The sequence below is a fragment of the Dermacentor andersoni genome, chromosome 5 (assembly GCF_023375885.2).
Source record: "Dermacentor andersoni chromosome 5, qqDerAnde1_hic_scaffold, whole genome shotgun sequence".
Lineage (NCBI taxonomy): Eukaryota > Metazoa > Arthropoda > Arachnida > Ixodida > Ixodidae > Dermacentor > Dermacentor andersoni.
The window spans coordinates 25529460-25547795 of record NC_092818.1 but is presented as its reverse complement, the minus strand read 5'-3'; the positions used below and the strand labels follow the sequence as shown (position 1 = coordinate 25547795).

Sequence of the window (18336 nt, the reverse complement as noted above, 5' to 3'; positions counted from 1 at the left end):
TTATCATAGAAAAAGCACCACAGCCTTGAAATAAAAGAATACTTTATTGATGCAACATTCAAAAGCCAAGGAAGTGTAACATTCAGAGTCGACTGGAATGTTTTAATATCACAAATGTGGCAGTTACTGGGCCATATCTCAGTGCGACTTCACCGTGTCTGCTCCTTTAATGGGCTGCATCCAAGGCTTGGGCACAAACTGCACTTTTCAATTATGTGCAATGACAGGTGTAGACAAACTGCAACTTTGTAAACAAACAACAATACAGGCAAAAACAGTGGACAACTACATTGACACTTATGTTTTTTTTTTGTTTTTTTTTTTTTGCTGGTTGCCACTTTGAACAACAATCTCTGCACAGCAACTTTTGGAACACTTCTTTAAAAAGTAACATCTGTTAAAGGCCAACTCCAACCAAATTTTGAACAGCGTAAGCAGTTTTGTTTCCAGTGTAGATAAAGCGCAGCCTCCCGTAAGGTTTGTTTGAAATATGCTTTATGTTTGAAATCACGCCCAAAAACATTGTTGTCTTGGGCTGAGTTTTACCACAGAAAGAATCGCACTGGAAACACAATCATGAACGTGCACCATCTAGCCCCATTCATCACTTCACTAAATGTTGCAAAATGTTTGTCATATTCACAAAAAAACATTGCCATTACTGTTCACCTGAACTGATACAAGACCTTGAACATCGAGAACCAGTGTGCTGCCTGGACATGACCTCAGAGATCATGTAGCAACTACGGTGTACTAAAAATCTCAGAGGCCATATTCCACAATTTTTTAACCACCATGTACCTGATGCATCTGCTTGAGTGCTATTTAAAGGCAGTTAATAGGAAAATTAATCCATTGCCAGCAATTTAACTTTGCTAAGATGTCTTGATAGTAAGTTAAACCTCGATATAACTAACTTCGACATAACCAAATTTTCGATATAACGAAGCATTCAACTTTTCATAGCCTCTTGTCCATAGACCACCATATATTTAGAACCTCAATATAACAAGCTGTGTTTGTACACAATTTCAATATAACGAAATTTCGCTGCCGCCACAGAGGAATGCAGAGACAATAAATGGAAACTTCTGCGAAAGGTCAAATTATTGTAATGATTGTAAATGACTGTAACCATCAACGCGAACAAAACAAAATTCATTCTATTTCAGCCTAAAAATTCCAGGGCTAATATTACTGACCGTATAATTTTAGGGAACTCGCATGTTGATATAACCTCCTCGGTTAAATGCCTTGGCATCATTTTTGACGAACATTTAACCTGGAATAAACATTTCGATATGCTCAGCGGTAAACTTGCATGCGTCGTGGGTGCCCTTGCAAAGGTACGCTTTTCTCTGCCCACTTTCGTCAAGCTACAACTCTCTCTTTCTTTCACACCTAAAATATTGTCACCTTGTCTGGGGCAATACTGCAGTGTCAAACATTACAAAGCTTTCTCTACTACAAAAAAAAAAGGCTGTGCAAGCAATCAGCAACTCAGCCTACTACGAACACACTGAACCTCTTTTTAAGAAACTTCAAGTTTGTCCTGTAAGCTTACTATTCAATGAACTGCTCTTGCAACGGTACCTTACGGGAAAAAAAGCGAGGAAATCACTTTACTGAACACCTATCCAACTTATCAAAAAGCATAAAAAAATACAATGCTTGTCATAATGTGACCTCGTTCATACCCCAGACACGCACCAATTATGGTACACAACTTCTCTCTGACTCATTACCGTCCTTGTTAAATTCACTTGGTTTTTGATTACTGCCTTCGTTCCTTATGTTTCTGCAACAATGATTAATGCAAGTTGTATTACATTGCTTTGATTACAATTCTTCACTGCGTATATTTAGATTCCTCTCTTGTCATAGTTGAAATGCTACCTAACAATGTCCGATTGGTGTTTAGAATTCCTTTTTTTTTTCTGTGCAACAATGATGACTGTCCTTGTTTGAATAACACTTTCTTTTTTCTCTTTTCTCATTGCGTACGTTTAGGTTCTTCTCTTGCCTTTGTCTAATGCTACCTAAGAATGTCCGATTGCTGTTGCTAATTCTTGTTTTCCTTTATCTTGTGCACAAATTTCAAGCCAAATTGACTTTGGCTTTTTGTCTGTGCCGCCTACATCATGTATAGATTTGAAATAAATTTGATTTGATTGAATTACAAGTGGCTGCTTGCAAAAGCGCCTCTCAACATGAGCAACCGTTTAAATAGAGCCGCATCATGCTCCGTATAAAGTCCAAGTGCAATTGAAAGTGTGCGAGGGTGAGACAAGAAAAATGGTGGCCTCACGAGTGCTGCCTTCCTGCGCAAGCAAAACGAAAGAGGAGGAGGGGAGCCAGCTCGCGGTAACGTTATCAAACGCGCGAAGGGACGTGGGGAAGGGGGGGAAGCGTCAGTTGGCACGCACCTGGGCCATGCTTGCGCACACTGTAAGGCGGGCTGAGTGCATCACTGCCGCGCACCCTGCTTTAGAGGTAATCAGCCACATGTGCAAAGAGTGGGCGTGCCGAGACAGCGTGGCGTCGTGCAAGCTGTCTCGTTTAGTATTGGTTGTTATGGAATGTCGAGTTTCGATGACTTATTGGAGCGAGAGGCAGACGAAGCATTCGCTCGCCGCTGCTGGCGCTCTTCATGATAGCATCGTCCCAGTGCCAACAATGCTATCAGCCGTGGGGGCGGAGTACACGCGAAAGTGCGGCTGGCTTCGCTTAATTCGTACTGCCGTTGTCAAGGTATCGACAAGGCATGAAACAGTATCATTTGTCGCCCACCCTGGATTCATCAAAATGAATTGTTTTCTCATTCAAGTTTCCTTTTTTAGATTGCCGCAAATTAGGAAGATACTGCGGCCCCTTTCCGTGTGTGGAAAACCTATCGGTGACTGTACTTATTCGCATAAAAGGTAGAATTTCAATATGAAATTTCGATATATTGAAGAAAATTTGATTTTACCGACTTCGTTATATTGAGGTACGACATACACTTAGAGCCAAAATGAAATCTTGTTGCAGCTGGCCTTTAAATTTCTTGCAGCAATAATTGAGGGCAGTTGAGTTTGTCAAAAGTATTTTTGTCCACATGGTATGTGATGGCAATACTGTTGAATATTCATGCCGTGCTCTACAGCTTGTCTATAACTGGCTTCTGCAGCCAAACTGCTGACTCTGTCACCCTCAAATTCCGCCGAAATGGAGGGTTCCACAAGGTATTTTGATTAAACCACACTTGGATGCCGTACTTTCTTGCCTTGTTGAGAATAACTCATAAGCATCCGTCATCTGCAGTGGTGCCAGACAAGAAATGGACAGCTTTTAACAACACAACAGTGGCACTCTCTGTTCCCCTAACAGTGATAGACGGCACCGCTACACTCTAAGTTTGCATCATTTGAGGGTTATTTTGTCCCTAAACTATAATCATAATCTATATTGCATGCATTTCTTTAACGCTACACACCCAGTGCTTCCAGGTCACTAATGGCATGTGTGTTATTAGCATAACATAGCATTCTTGACAGGAAAGCAGCAAGCACAGCATTTTCAAGGGAACTCAAGCAAGACAGACAATTATTGTTTGTGGACAAAGATCTGTGCTTCCTACACCTGCAAAGGATGTAAAATGTTTTAAAGAGTGCATTTCATTTGCTGAAGCCTTAAGAGGACGCTTTAGCAGGCTCTCATCTAGATACATGGGAAAGGAGAAATCATATTTCTCGGCAACCACTGCACTAAATTTGATGAGCTTTGTTGCACTTCAAAGAAAAGGTTAAATTCTAGTGACTGTTGGTAGCGAATTTTCGGTTTAAGCTGTTAATTTTTAATAAAAATTGTTGAAAATCTCAAATTTTCAGGAAACAAAACTATGAAGTTTAGAACTATGTAACTCGGCAAAGAATGATATCACAATTTTATCAATTGCATCTAATAGTACATGTAAAGTGAACAAAATTGATGTATTATACATGGCTCTCAAATATAGTGCTAATATGGGAGAACTGTTAGAAAACCCTTGTAAACAATGTAGCAAATTCACGCGAGACATTAATTAATATATCAAATTTGTCCACTTTGGATGCTATAACAGATGCATTTTACAGGACTCTGATATCTGCTTTTCGTGCAGAGCTACAGATTTGTAAACTACTTCTATTTTTTTCAAACATACCAGTTTTTGGAAATTTCCTTTTAAAGAATTCAGGTCCTAAATCAAAAGTCTGTTTCCAACAGTCACTAGAATTGAACTTCTTGTCTCAAGTACAACAAACTTCATTCAAATCAGCACAGAAGCGTTTCTGCGTTTTACATGTGTTAGAATAAGTGGCATCGGTGTGGGGCCTGAGCGAAAGCTTCCTCTTAAGTTTGCCCCACATCATTGCAGATGACATACAAAATGTGTCATAAATAGGATCGCCAAATATACACAGTTCTTCCGGAAGCCGCCCGCTTGTTTACACTCACATTTCACACAAAGGTGGCATTGCGCAGCTGACGCAGCTTAATACATTACATGCCTGCTTCTTTTCATGATGCTCGAGCTCATGCTGCCCGAGGCAATGCCAGGCAAAAGTTTTAAACTTCTAGTAAAGAAACGGTGACATTATCAGTAATTTTTAGGGCAAAAGCATAAGTGACTAGGCGAGCATACGACTAATAGCATTGCCTGTGGCAATACCACTGTTCTTAGGCAAACTAGGCACGTAATGCTTTGAAACATGGCACTGTATTGTACAACCCACAATAAACCACTTCCGTGGAAAATTCAAGCACAAATGAGCTAGCGCTTTGGTTGAAACAGTCACGTGTATCTGGCGCTCCTATTAAGCAGCATTCTGTGGTTATATGATTAATTCCAATGATTATATTCAATTTCTTTTCGTGTTGCAATGCGAGAGTGGTCTGAGCACATATGGCCTTTCTTGTCAACAGTATTGTGCAGTCATGACTGGCAGATGATGAAAAAATAACCAAGCGAGAGGAACCATTACATTATCCCGGCATAAGTGTACTTTACTCTGTCTGAAAGAGACATGTAATTCACACAAACAAGGTATTAGACAAAATACACCACAAAATGCTACCTCTCAATGAAATTTCAGCCTAAACAAGCCAATGGTACAGCCAAATGAGCCGTTTATAGCTAGCTCCATTATTTATGCAACACCCAGCACCTTTCCTAATGCACACAAGTGAGATTGTCAACATGCAGGAGACAAACGAAGAGAGACAGTTTATTCTGAAGACTAACGCTGCGTCGTGGTGAAATGTCCTTTCCACAGCAAATTCCTTTCTTTTGTATCGCACCTAATATTCTTAGCCTCGACACATTTAGGGTGCTGTGTATTTGAGATTCAATACAGCTACCTTGAACTCTTGCACATGTTTATAGCAGAAACTACAAACCTCATACAATGCACTCCTCTCATAATTGCGCAACCGAACGCATGAAAGCAAACACTGAAACACATCAAACTAATAATTTGCACTGACACATCTGAAGCTACAACGAAGTATGAATACTGCTTTCATAACCTCCACCGGATGTTACATAAATTTTATACACAAGAAAAATCATGGAGCAAGATGAACATGAGTGCCGACTTGCCCACCTAGCAGCCAACTAATACTCTGGGAATGCGACGAGCACAACCTTGAACAGTGCCTTCACTTGCCTCTTCTCTTACTCAAACCTCCTTTGTAACGTGCTTTCTCCCCTTTCTTGCCACTGTCTGCACCGCTATATGGACAAGGCAGTGAGAAAAAAAATTACTTCCACGTGAGACCACACAATTTAGCTGTTTACAAACACTGAGACAGTAGCAAGTTTCCAGCATTCCTCAGAGCGGGTAAGAAAGAGAGCGACGAGCCACGGCAGCGTTGCAATCAAAAGCACACATTTTCAACAGTTTTTCTCTGCAGCTAATAATAAATTACAAATCAAAATCGTTGTAAATTATTCGAAAAATTATCTGTGCTTGAGGCATTATACCCATTTCTTTTATTTGAAAACATAGAAAAGTATCTTAGACATCGTGCCAACTTTAGAACATGCTTTTTTTTTTTGCAGATTAGTAGGCTGATAGGGCACAGGACCAAAAGGTCACTGGTTCATTGCTGCCAAGGCCCATGCAAAACTTCCTATACCCTTCAGCCAGTTGAACCATAGTGACACCACAAAACCTGGCAGTAATCACGAGAAATGCTCATGCCGTTGCAGTGTGTCACCTTGTAATCTGCTGGTTGGGAAAACGTGAGCTAGAATGAGTGTGGACGCGAGAGCTCCTGGTATCGTCTGTGTAAAAAGAGATCAAAGGATCATTGCTTAGCTGTTGCTAGGGGTGGTGGTGCTAAGTTTCAAAGCCAGGTATGTGTTGCGCCTCTAATAAGCAGGGCGCTAGTTGACGGCCTTTTCAGGCAAGTCGGCACTCTGCGAGCAAAAACTGCTCAAAGTAAGGGTTATCAACCTAGAAGGATTGAGTCTGCCCTTAGGTAGGAATATGAAACCACTACAGTGCAGCGATATCCAAAGATCAGAAGCAACTATGGATCAATGCAGCACCCATAATGCAGACAAAGATGAAAATCAAGGCTCTCACTGACATGGCTCGAAAGAAAAGAATTATAAATGTACAAGCGTTTTTTGCATTCCGACTCCATTGAAATGCAGCCACCACAGCTGGGAATCGAACCCACAACCTCGTGCTTGGCAGCACAACCATAATTCACCTCTCGCAGCACATAGCCTAACAAGCCCACTGCTGGTAAATAACCTTGCAATGACAATGCTCACAATTCCAATTTCTAAAGCTGAACCCATTGCAGCAAAAGGGAACAAGCCATCCATCAGATTGTACACCACTTTCATGTAGCCACGCACTTCTTTTCGGTTAAATCGTAAAGTACACCACAAAATGTCATGTGCCAACACCCCGGCATCGTAAAGATATTTTTCACTTGCTCAAGTTCAACAAGCCTTTCTTAGTAAGAAGGCCGCACAACTAGATCTGAGACAGAAGAGCACAACGACTGCTCTGAGCTGTTATATGTGGTGTTCTGTCTTCCTACCAGTCGTGCTGCAGTCTCACCAACTCTGAAACAAGTTGTCTAAGTCAAGGTCCTACTTCACTAAGCCAAGATCCTGTTGTACTTACATCTGTCTAGTACTTGCAAATAAAGGTGTGTCATCACATGGGCATGCACAAATGATGGACTGCACACCTACTCCACGGCAGGCATCTTACAAAGTGCAACTTCTGTTGAATGTTCATTTGTATTCCACTGAACCTACTGTGTGCAACAAGAACTTGACAGGTCAGTAATATTACTCGCATATCACACCTTTATGAGGTGAAATGCTGTTTTAAAGGTTTATTGACACAACATTTTGGACCTCTCATTTCTTTGCTGTTAAATAAAGGTTAAAGAACTGTAAACATACACAGCAAAGTGTCAGAGTACCCTAAATAATCTACTATAATGGCTGCTCCTATCAGCTAGTTCTGGTTTTCATACTTTGGGTATGGATACATTGTGACATCTTGATACACTTGCCCCACTTCGTTCCTCTGATTGCTGCAGTTGCCAGACACAGGAGCAGCCAGAACGCATGCAGAATTCTTGTCTATTCCTTTATGTGCAATGACCTCACACCTATAGCCTTATCGCTATGCAACATTGCCTAATTTTTCCCTGTGCCATACAATCACGGCAATGACGATGATGCCAGGTCCAGCGTTTCAAGACAAACTGCAGTATCAAATTAAAATAGTTTGAAAATATTTCTCAAGCTTTAACTTGCCAAGTGTTTAACAGGCAAGAAAACTTCAAAAATATGTATCGTAGTTCTTTAAAAGTATACAGTTCTGAGACACTAACCACAACTGTTAGCTGCAAGAGCTACAGAGTTCAACACCTCTTCTTCGAGATCCTCACAAAGAGAAAGTGCTTGAGGAATGCAACTTCACTCCAATGCACCTCCATGGTTACAAAATTTTCACTCTGGAACCGTCGTGCAAAGACAAGCACACTGGCTACTTAAGTAATTGGGGGAACACTGCAACTCACTTTCATGAGGTCAAGTGGAAGAGTTTTCTAGAAAGTACAGGTAATAAATAAAACAAAGGAATGGAGAAGCATTGAGCTGTTGTACAATCTGATGAAAGCCTAATGCTGTGGCTGAAAAAGGTCAAGCTCCGCACAGAATGCTCTCAGCATTGGAAGGTTAGTCGCAATATCGGAACCTAAATGGTCTGACTGCTTTAACGCACCCTTATATAAACTGTCTTGTATACCTTGTTGACAACGAAAATCTTTGATTTTACTATTGCCTTCACAGAGCAATACTGCCAGTCAGAACTTCAAACATTTGCACACAGAAAATAATGCAAGCACGGAGGAAAGAAAATCACACCACCAAAAATTTTGCATGCACACACAGTCAATGTCTATAAATAAAATGCACTATCCCACTGGCAACCTGGGACACAGCAAATGGCCTGAAACCATTTTAAAACTTCCCAGTTGCATCGAGAACATTTTGAAAAAGACAACACAATATAGACAGTCACAACACTTGTTGTGGTTGTTCAATATTGTAGAAACATGCACATAAAAATCACAGGTGCCATGTAAAATGTTTATCCACACACATTAAAAATATGTGCACCATGGCAGAGCACCTTCCCGAATGAAGTATGCTAGGCATGAGGAAATGAATTTGTGATTATGAAGAAATGATTGTGATCACAGGCAAATCCAAACTATGGCACAAGAGCAGCCTCATTTATCTACATGGTGAATATGAAACTTGCACCGTTTTTTTTTTTTTTTAACCTCGCACCGGTCACCACCTGGACTGTGCATGTCATCGGGCAATAATTCAACCATCTGCGCCGCACAGCAATGTTAGCATTTGAAAAGTGGGCTGGTTTATGCAAAACACTCCAGGACGCTGGCGTGTAGGGGCGTTAACTGCCCTCAGCGCATCAGGCTAGCCTCCAATTACCCAACTCCTTGTGCTTCTTTGACGACCACGACAAAAGACGCGGCACCGGTGTGTAAGTATTGCTTTTTCCCGATCACCGGCCAACGCAGCCAACGGCCAACGCATGCAGTTTGAAAACAAACGCGCAACGCCCGCTCCAACCCACACTCTGCACAACTCTCACGGCAACACCTCGAGTTCACTGCGGCTCAAACCTTCTTCACGGCCAGCGCCAGCTTGAACACGCAGTCGTCCTTCTCGAGCATCTGGACCAGGCGGTCCTCGAACTTGTCCCGGATGCGGTTGAACTCCATGATGTCCGTCGGCTTCTCGGCCAGCCAGAATTTGTCGAACTCGAAGAACACGTAGCAGTACACCCTGTGGAAGTCGTTGACGTGCGGCCTCTCGGCGACCGCGTTGTACACGTGAGACTTGAGCTTGCCCTTGACTAGCAGGTGGTACAGCAGGCTCGTTAGGTTGATGCCCACGATGGCGAACGAGTAGCCGAACTGCGGGTGCAACGAGTGGGACAGGACGTGGCGCGCCACCTCGGTGTACTCGGTGGCGAAGAAGACCAAGTTCTCCAGCCCGAGCATGCCCATCCCGCGGAAGTCGGTGCGCGGGTCCTCGCCCTGGAAGCCCACCTCGGTCCACTGCTTGGATACGGGCCCGCGCAGGTGCTCGTCTGGCCGCAGCAGCTTCCACAGTCGCAGCAGCTTGCTCAGGTGCTCGGGGTCCTGCGCCACGAACTGCGTCTTGCGCAGCAGCTCCACCTCGTAGACGAGCTGCCTGTAGCCGCACATCTGGAGCATGCTGGTCCGGAAAGAGCGCACGAATTCGCGGTGCACCTGCGTGTTGATCTTCTTCACGTAGGCGACGCCTATGACGGCGTACTCGACGGCGTTCGCGCACAGCTCCTTGGTGAAGCGGCCTTCGTCGGCGAGTTGCATGAGCCGATCGTATATGGTTCGAACGGCCGGGGTGCGCGACATCTGCAAGCTCCACTCGAGCTCGCGGGTGCGCTTGCATCCCCGCTCGGTGCCATAGCAAATGCGCTGCAGCTCGCACAGGCGAGTCAAACTACGGAGAATCCACTTGACTGTTGGCCGTATTTGCATGTACAAGAAGGCCGCGATGCGACTCAGTAGGGCCCACATCGCCGCTCCAACACGGCGAGCACTTGGCACGCGCAGCACACGATGACCGACGGATCTAACCTACGAGGAGCCCAGCGCAACCGACCCAGCGTTACGCTCGACTTTTCACCTGTTCAGCATACCTGGTGCTCGGCGTGGACTCGAGGCGAAAAACAGGCGCACGCTCGTTAGCTCTTTGAACTGGTAGGCACGACAAAGAATCAGATCGCTAAGCAACTCGACGCAGTATTCGCAGAGCATAAGTTGCGTGCAATAACGGCCGTAATATCGTTTGCCATCATCCAACGCCGACCGACAACACAAGAAAACGAATTTTGTCCGTTGTTTTAATTTTGACGTTGCCAGACTAAAAAACAGGTGAGGCTGTGAACACTTAGAGTTGCAACTCTATTGTTTTAGCTTTTTACTTAAATTACACAAGTATACTAAAATTATTGTATTATAAAAGAATGTTTTGTCTCATTACAAAAAAAATAAAGCAAAAGTATAAATTACAGCTTTATTGATGATCTACGCACAAGTCATATCTAGTATAATCCGAAGCATTGTGCTCACTGAAAAAAGCGTCCGCTCTCGAAACAACGTGAGTCGTCGTGCACAAAAACTGTTTCAACCTATGACGATGATCGTCGCTATTTAACGCTGATATGACGGTGCTTTTAGCTTTTCACTAAAAGTACATGTTGCAATGTATGCATTCTGCCGACATTTTAGAAGCGCGGTACGGTACCTACCGTTGTCTACTCGGATGTCTGGCGCGAAGCGGGCGGCTCGCGTTAGGCGCACCATGCATATTTCGGCTAAACTGAGTAATGAAGACCATGAACTTGATAACGGATCATCTTCTGACTCTGACGAACTCGATGCACTCTTAGCAAAGTACCCTTACAAAACTGTTTTGATACCTGACGTCTCTGACATGCAGCTTCAGCGGTTGTTGTCCTCGCAGACACCGTCGGTAAGTTACGTTCGTCGCACGCTCTCAATTATGATGCGATGTTTAGTTTGCGAAGTTTTGTTGAAATTATACGGGGGTAAATTTAAAAGAAAGAGGCACCAGCGCTACACTCCTATCAGGGTAACATTTAGCAGACGTGTTGTAAGTTTGGGGTATTCGCCGAAGAGCGCGAAGGCCCTGCTCACTATGGCACCGACGTCAAAGAATATTCCACTGAATCAATGTGGACACTGAGGTGCTGACAGTAATGCCAAATTAGAGGTCGGCGTGAGAACGATACGAGAGAGGTCTTCCCAGAACTTCAGGAAAGCCGCCAGGACCTGGAGGAGCTTTACCGTCTGGCGAGCTTGGGCTATTGACCTCTCCCCGGTCATCAGAGAAACACTGGGTCTAGTATGCTTGTTTCCCCCTTTCCAGGATCTGCTTGGGGGCGATTTGTGTCAACCTTAGCTTCGGACAGCAGAATGACAGCAGCCCAATGTATCGGCGGGGCACTTCGACTTGACTGATTTCAAGGCACTTTGCTGCGTGCACACACAGTGCTCACTCTCTTTCCCTTCCCCCTTCCCTTCCCCCAGTGTATGGTAGCAAACCGGACTGTCGTCTGGTTGACCTCCCTGCCAGTCTTCTCCTTGCTTTCTCTTTCTTTTCTCCTCGGAGGCTGTGCTGATATGAAGCACTGAGCTGGTTGATTGTAACATTACCCGTTTCCCTAGCGAGTGATTTAGGGAAGACAGAGGCTTTTTAGGGGATATCCTCAGAGTGTGGAGTGTGCTCTCCCAGAATGATGTAGTCTACTCTGATATGTAGCCTGTAGCTGCATGCTGTGTGTACTATGCTCGATGATCCCGCCAGTACAAGTATGCCTTTTTCTGTAAAATAAGTTTGCCCTTTTTCCCCCATATTAATAAACCACCTTTTCTAATCTTCCAACCTCCCGACCTCGTACTTATCAACAAGTTGGCAACTCTCATCAACAAATTTATGCGCAATGGCATGGGCCCGCTTAGTCTCCTTGTGATGCCCCGGTAGCGTAGGCCAGCTACCCTTTTGAAATGCACCAGTGGCATATGCTAGAACGCAAGCCTCTGTTTGATGCGAGACTCCGAGACCACGACACCCTCGAATCCTACAGTATGCTGATGCTTTGATTTCATTTTACATTGTGTCAGAAGCGTAGCATATTTGTACATACATTATAATCTCGCGTTAAATCGTGGAGGCTACATGACCGCCAATCTTCCCGAATTATTTGTCAAGTTTACAACTTTGCGCTAGTTTCCCATCATTATGGAGGTTGTGTCAAATTTTGCGAACAATAAATTCTGTTACCGAAAAAGATGTGCCCATCGGTGTCCGAATGTTCCATTGGAAGTTTTTTTAAATGGTCAAAAGGCATCAGAGCGGCACTTGCCTTGAGCAAGCCCCTGAAAAAAGCGTAATCGGCTGCATCAAACTTGCTGGTAAAGTCACCGTAATCTGAAAACTATCTGTTCTTGTGTGCTGCTGTTCCAAGTTATCTGTTGCTTGTGTGTAGCGTATAAAATGTAAAAGCTTTACTAGAAGTGTGTGCGTATTTATCACGAGGCTTGTTCGGAGCAAGATAGAAAAAGAAAAATGGTTGTGTACCATCCCCCCCCCCCCCCCCATTTCAATGTCATGTCCAGTTATTGTACAAATTTTTATGTTTACAGATTCGGAGGTATAAGGCTCAGTCTCAAGCTCTCGTGTTGGCTAAGACAGTGCATTTAGCCTGTTTGTTTGTTTTTCTCTCTTCGTTTCCTTCTCTTCACCATTCCTCAACGTTTCTTTCTAGGAGCTGTTTTCATGTGTATCCATGCTTGGGATGCCATGTCCACTGGTGTACGCTGCGCAAGCTGTCGTGACCCTGTGGGATCTCAAGAAAGTCTCAGACTCCAGGAACGAGACCTTCGATACAGCAGCAGCATTTTCCTCGCCAGGCTTCAGTGCTTTGGCGGATCAGCTTCATCGTGAGTGTCGTTCACTTAGCAACAGCTGCCTCACGGCCGTGCTGGTGTCACTGAAGAGGCTCTTTCAAGAACCTTCAATTCCCGTTTATCATGCGCTGCTTAGCGAAGCCGCCTCACGGTGCTCGTCCTTTAACATCCAAGATCTTTCGCGGTTCATTGTGAGCCTAAACCAATCTAGGAATGTCAGTCTTGCATATCAGTGTCTTGCTGTCTCACGGTTACAGGAGTTGCTTCCGTCTTGCAGGACAGAGCAGGAGCTCAAGTATGCTGCAATTTCGCTGAGGCGTCTACTGGGCCTATCATCACCATCTCTCATTGCTGCTTTCTGTAGTAAGGCCTCCGAGATTCTAACCCCTGCATCACATACTCACACACTTCTCCGTAGCTTACCAGTTATCCGTCATGAGCCTCAACACAGTTTCTGTGACAGTTGTATGTCCAAAGTCCTCACATATGTCGACCCACTGATAGCGTCTTTGGACACAAAGGACCTTGCATCTCTTGCTGACGCCATTGCAGACGTTCATTGCAATGCTAGTAATACATTAAAGTTGATCAGGGAACGAGCGCGCCAGCTCTACGAGCAAGCACCGTCTGTGTCGGCTGCGCATTCTCTCATCATGGGCCCTCGGCTGCAGCAGCCAGAACGCCGGCAGCTTGAAAGTTCTCTTCGCAAGTTTTTGGCAACGGGCCTCTCGCACCGCAGTGTCGTGGACTTTGCAGACATCGTCACATGGCTTCCCATCACCAGTTTCGATTTGTTGACCACTTTCTGGAACTTAGCGGCAGACCTGTCCAACCCATCGCTGGTGATACTCATAAGGCGTTATTTTTCGTGCCACAAGCAGACACGCTTTCGTAGCGAGCCTTTCGAGTCTGTTGTGCTGGAGTGGAGCAGAGAAGAATTGGAGAGCTCGTGGAAACTCGGAACGGTAGCTCTGGCAGCACAATTCATGCTAACGTTCAGACCATCAGAGCTGAGCCCTAAAAACATGAGCCGACTCGGTTCATTGCTAGGTCGGTTTCAAAGCTGGTCTCTGTTAGATCTCTCCCTTGGCCTGAAGGCTGCGGAACGGCCATCAGTTACATTGCTAAGGAGGACTGCTCTTTCCCCCATGCTCATGGACTTGAAGACTGACATCCATGGGGAGGTCCGCAGAAGAGTGGAAACAGTGCAAAATCTAGCTGAGCTCACCACGCTGGCTGTCTGCAACAAAGTGTTGTGGTCATCAAGGGGTCATCACATCCAGCTGAAAGAGTCTATCGCTGCAAGGTGAGCCACTTTACATGCCATTTGCTTTTCGTGCACACTGTACGTGTTCGAGGCACTCATCCTGTTGAGCTTCCTACAATTACCACTAGGGAAAAGTGGCGCTACTGTGCCATCGCATACAAGGAATTGCTTGAAAAAGGAGGCATTAGGTTGACATCCCTTTCAGAGAACCAAATACTGCGAAGAATGGATAACAGGTTTATAATACCTAAAGGTTTATTTTCAGTTTCGCATACGCATGTGCAGGAATTCATGAAAATCTGACTTCCAATCCCAGGATGCATGGTTAACGGAAGGACAATGACAGGACTTGCATTATTGCTGATTCACACTGTCATTATTAATTTGTTATCCGCATGTCTAACAATTGGTTGTCATGTCTTCGTGAATTTCTGTATATTATGTAGTGTATTTATGAAACTGACAATAAGCTGTAATCATTCCTCTGTCAATTCCTGTGTTGTGGTCGCTTCAATATGAATTTCCAACTAGTGTGTATATTCTGTTGACTCTTGAAGAGTCAAAATGACTTGAAGTCATGCGTAGTGAGCAATACACTTTCTGTGGTATGCGTTAAGACTCTAGTCAAACAGTGTGTTACATGCTGGCTTTGCTATGTATTTCCTTGAAAGCAATTCTTATTAAAGCATAAGCCCTCATGCTAAGATGGGAAGTCCATTTCAGTTCAGTTTATTCGACATCATTACATGGTGTCAAAAGCGCAGACAAAAAAGCCATTTTGATGACTGGCGCAAGGGAGTCCGTGCCCCCGCTGGCACACTGCAGGGTACAACATTGATGTGCATGCAAATTTGTAATCCACTGACAGCGTGGCACTTGATACGACCTTGAAATATAAAGTTTGAGTAAATATAAAGCATTTGTGCAAATGAATGTTTCAGTCGCTAGTGATGCAGCAGCTGTTTCGGTAAAAGCTTTTTGCTTTCAGGTTCCATGAGTCATTTTGAAGCTACTGGCTTGGGTTTTCTAACTCTGAGGGCAGAACTCTACTAACTGAGGCCACAAGCAAAACGATGCAGTGCCTCCTGCAAGATTTGAGCAAAAGAGTTTTTTGCGTGCACATTTGCAGTGCTGATAAAGCGGGGCTCTTTATGGCTGATAATTGTGTGAGCTACTATTGAAGAACTATGTGGCATTTTTGTGACGCTGTTGTTGGCAGTGACGCTGTCAATGCTTTTGAAATTGTTTTTCACTAGCTGCTTGATTCTTGCTGCATCCTGCATTGTCGCTATGTGTTTCATATGAGGCTTACTGTCATGTATGCCACTTTTGTGTTGCTGAAGCTGTTTTCATGAGCATGACAAAGAATTGCATGCAAACACACCAGTATCTCGTTGAGGTCAGCTTCTGTGCAAATATTCATCTGTCATGGGTTGTTCTGACCTCCGAAACACATGTGCAGACGCTACCACTCTTGGAGCTTTTAAAGTGCAATACCTTGCTCTAATTGCCAAGCGCAATTGTATGTATGATATTGTTGCGGGATAGCAGCAGTGCTTAGCACATCCGCATCATAGGTAAACATTGCTGTGGGAACATGGCCTCGTAGCCCAGTGGTGGCACTTGTGAGCGAAGTGTTTTATTTTTTCTCGACCCTATTGTGATAGCAAAATTCACAATAAGAAGGTGCCCTGACAAGAACAAGGTAACGTTGATGATGACAACAGTCATAATTCTTCATCACCATCATCAGCCTATCTAAAGTCCCCTGCTGAACGAAGGCCTCTCCCTGCGATCTCCAATTACCCTTGTCCTGTGCCAACTGATTCCAACTTACGCCTGCGAATTTCTTAATTTCATCACCCCACCTAGTCTTCTGTCATTGACTGCATTTTCCTTCTCTTGGCAACCATTCTGTAACCCTAATGGTCCACCGGTTACCCAACATACGCATTACATGGCCTGCCCAGCTCCATTTTTTTTCTCTTAATGCCAATTATAATATCAGCTATACCCGTTTGCTCTCTGATCCAAACTACTCCCTTTCTGTCTCTTGACATTATGCCTAGCATTCTTTGTTCCATTGCTCTTTCTGTGGTCTTTAACTTGGTCTCCAGGTTCTTTGTCAATCTCCAAGTCTCTGCCCCATATGTCAGCACCGGTAAAATGCACTGATTGTACACCTTCCTTTTCAATGATAATGGTAAGCTTCCAGTCAGGAGCTGAGAATGTCTGCTGTATGCGATCCAACCCATTTTTATTGTTCTATGAATTTCCTTCTCATGATCAGGGTTCCCTGTGGTTAACTGACCTAGGTAAACATGCTCCTTCACAGAATCTAGAGGCTCACTGGCGAACTTGAACTTTTGTTCCCTTGCCAGGCTATTGATCGTTCTCTTTGTTTTCTGCATGTTAATCCTCAAGCCCACTGTTACACTCTCTCTGTTAAGGTCCTCAATCATTTGTTGTAACTTTTCCCTAGTGCTGTAGAACAGGACAATGTCATCTGCAAACTGAAGACTGCGGAGATATTTGCTGTTGATCTTACTCCTAAGCCTTCCCAGTTTAATAGCTTGAGTACTTCTTCCAGGCATGCAGTGAATAGCATTGCAGAAATTGTGTCTCCTTGTCTGACCCCTTTCTTTATAGGTATCTTCATTCTTGTGGAGAATTAGGGTAGCTGTGGAACCTTTGTAGATATTTTCCAAGATATTTACGTAAGCTTCCTGTACTCTTTGATTACGTAATTCCTCTATGACTGCTGGTATCTCTACTGAATCAAATTCCTTTTGGTAAGCTATGAAAGCCATATAGAGAGGCTTATTGTACTCTGCGGATTTCTCGATTACCTGATTGATTACATGGATGCGATCCATCATACAGTATCCCTTCCTGATGCCAGCCTGTTCCCTTGGTTTATTGAAGTCGAGTGTAGCCCTTATTTTATTGGAAATTATCTTGGTGAATATTTTATACAATACTGGAAGTAAGCTAATGGGCCTATAATTTTTCAATTCTTTAATGTGTCCCTTTTTGTCGATTAGTATAATGTTGGCATTTTTCTAGTTCTCTGGGACCCTTGCAGTTATGAGACATTTCGTATAAAGGGCCGCAAGCTTTTCAGTCATCATTAGAATAACGGAATGGACAAATGGATGGACAAGGCAAGGCCGGTTTGTAGCACTTGTTCTGGTCGGCCGTTTACTCCACGGCAACAGTCAGTCACGGAGAACTGATAATGGGGAACGAGCCGACAACCTCATCAAAGCCATCCTCAACTGGAATGATTAATGGCCACCAGTAGGGTTCTGCTCATCCGCCTAAACTACTGTGTCTGTGCCGGAGAAGGAGCCAGTGTGTCTCCACCCTCCCCTGTTTGCGCCCAGTGATGTGCGTAGCTCTCTTCAGAGGGTAAGGGCTACCAACCTCCGAATTGGTGGGGCATAATGTTACCCGTCTCCTGACGCCAGATTGGAGGAAGGCGACTGGACAATGACAATGTAAGGGTTAAAAAGAGAGACGGACGCTCGGAGAGATCGGCTGCTAGAATTTGATCAGGAACTTCTTATTTTTCTGTACTTCTTGCATAACTCGTGCACATAATGTAATGTAACTGTGTGTGTTTAAACATCTTGGACATTGGGCCCAGCCCCATGTTCTCTTACTCCTCCACGCTGAATGGATACCACAAATCTTCAGACCCCGGTCGCAACACACTGAACTGCTGTCACAGTAAAACCTGGGCACCATTCAGCACCTAGTAACCGAATGTGAAAATCATTGTTCAGCTAGAATGGGGTGGAAGATCCACTTCACAGAAGTGCGGTGTTCAAAGCATTTTAGAGCGTTAACTGGTCGGTGGTGCAGATCACCAGAGATAATACGAGTCTTGGTGAAAAACAAAAAAAAAAACAGGGAAGAGATGAGGCTGGTATTATTACAGGCATAGATGAATTCATGAGATACAGCAGAGATATAAGCAGAGTGCTAAATTGCTT

General features: G+C 44.1%; 2 protein-coding genes across 5 annotated transcripts in view; one reads left to right on the top strand and one right to left on the bottom strand.

Annotated features, from left to right (window-relative positions):
• Positions 1-25: 25 nt before the first annotated feature.
• LOC126529973 (ELMO domain-containing protein 1) lies at positions 26-10579 on the bottom strand. The gene has a single exon (XM_050177439.3). The coding sequence runs from the start codon at positions 10153-10155 to the stop codon at positions 9208-9210; it is 948 nt and encodes a 315-aa protein (XP_050033396.1). The 5' UTR covers positions 10156-10579; the 3' UTR covers positions 26-9207.
• A 126-nt stretch (positions 10580-10705) lies between these two features.
• LOC126529970 (FAST kinase domain-containing protein 1, mitochondrial-like) overlaps positions 10706-18336 on the top strand; it is a 48272-nt gene continuing 40641 nt past the window's right edge. For 2 of the 4 annotated variants that reach the window (XM_055070162.1, XM_050177434.2), the window contains exons 1-2: positions 10711-11113; positions 12930-14377. In XM_055070162.1, coding sequence (XP_054926137.1) covers positions 10844-11113; positions 12930-14377 — 1718 coding nt within the window. In that variant the 5' untranslated portion in view covers positions 10711-10843. Of the gene's footprint in view, positions 11114-12929; positions 14378-18336 lie in introns of all 4 variants that reach the window. The other 2 variants (XM_055070164.2, XM_055070163.1) reach the window with 2 other exon arrangements.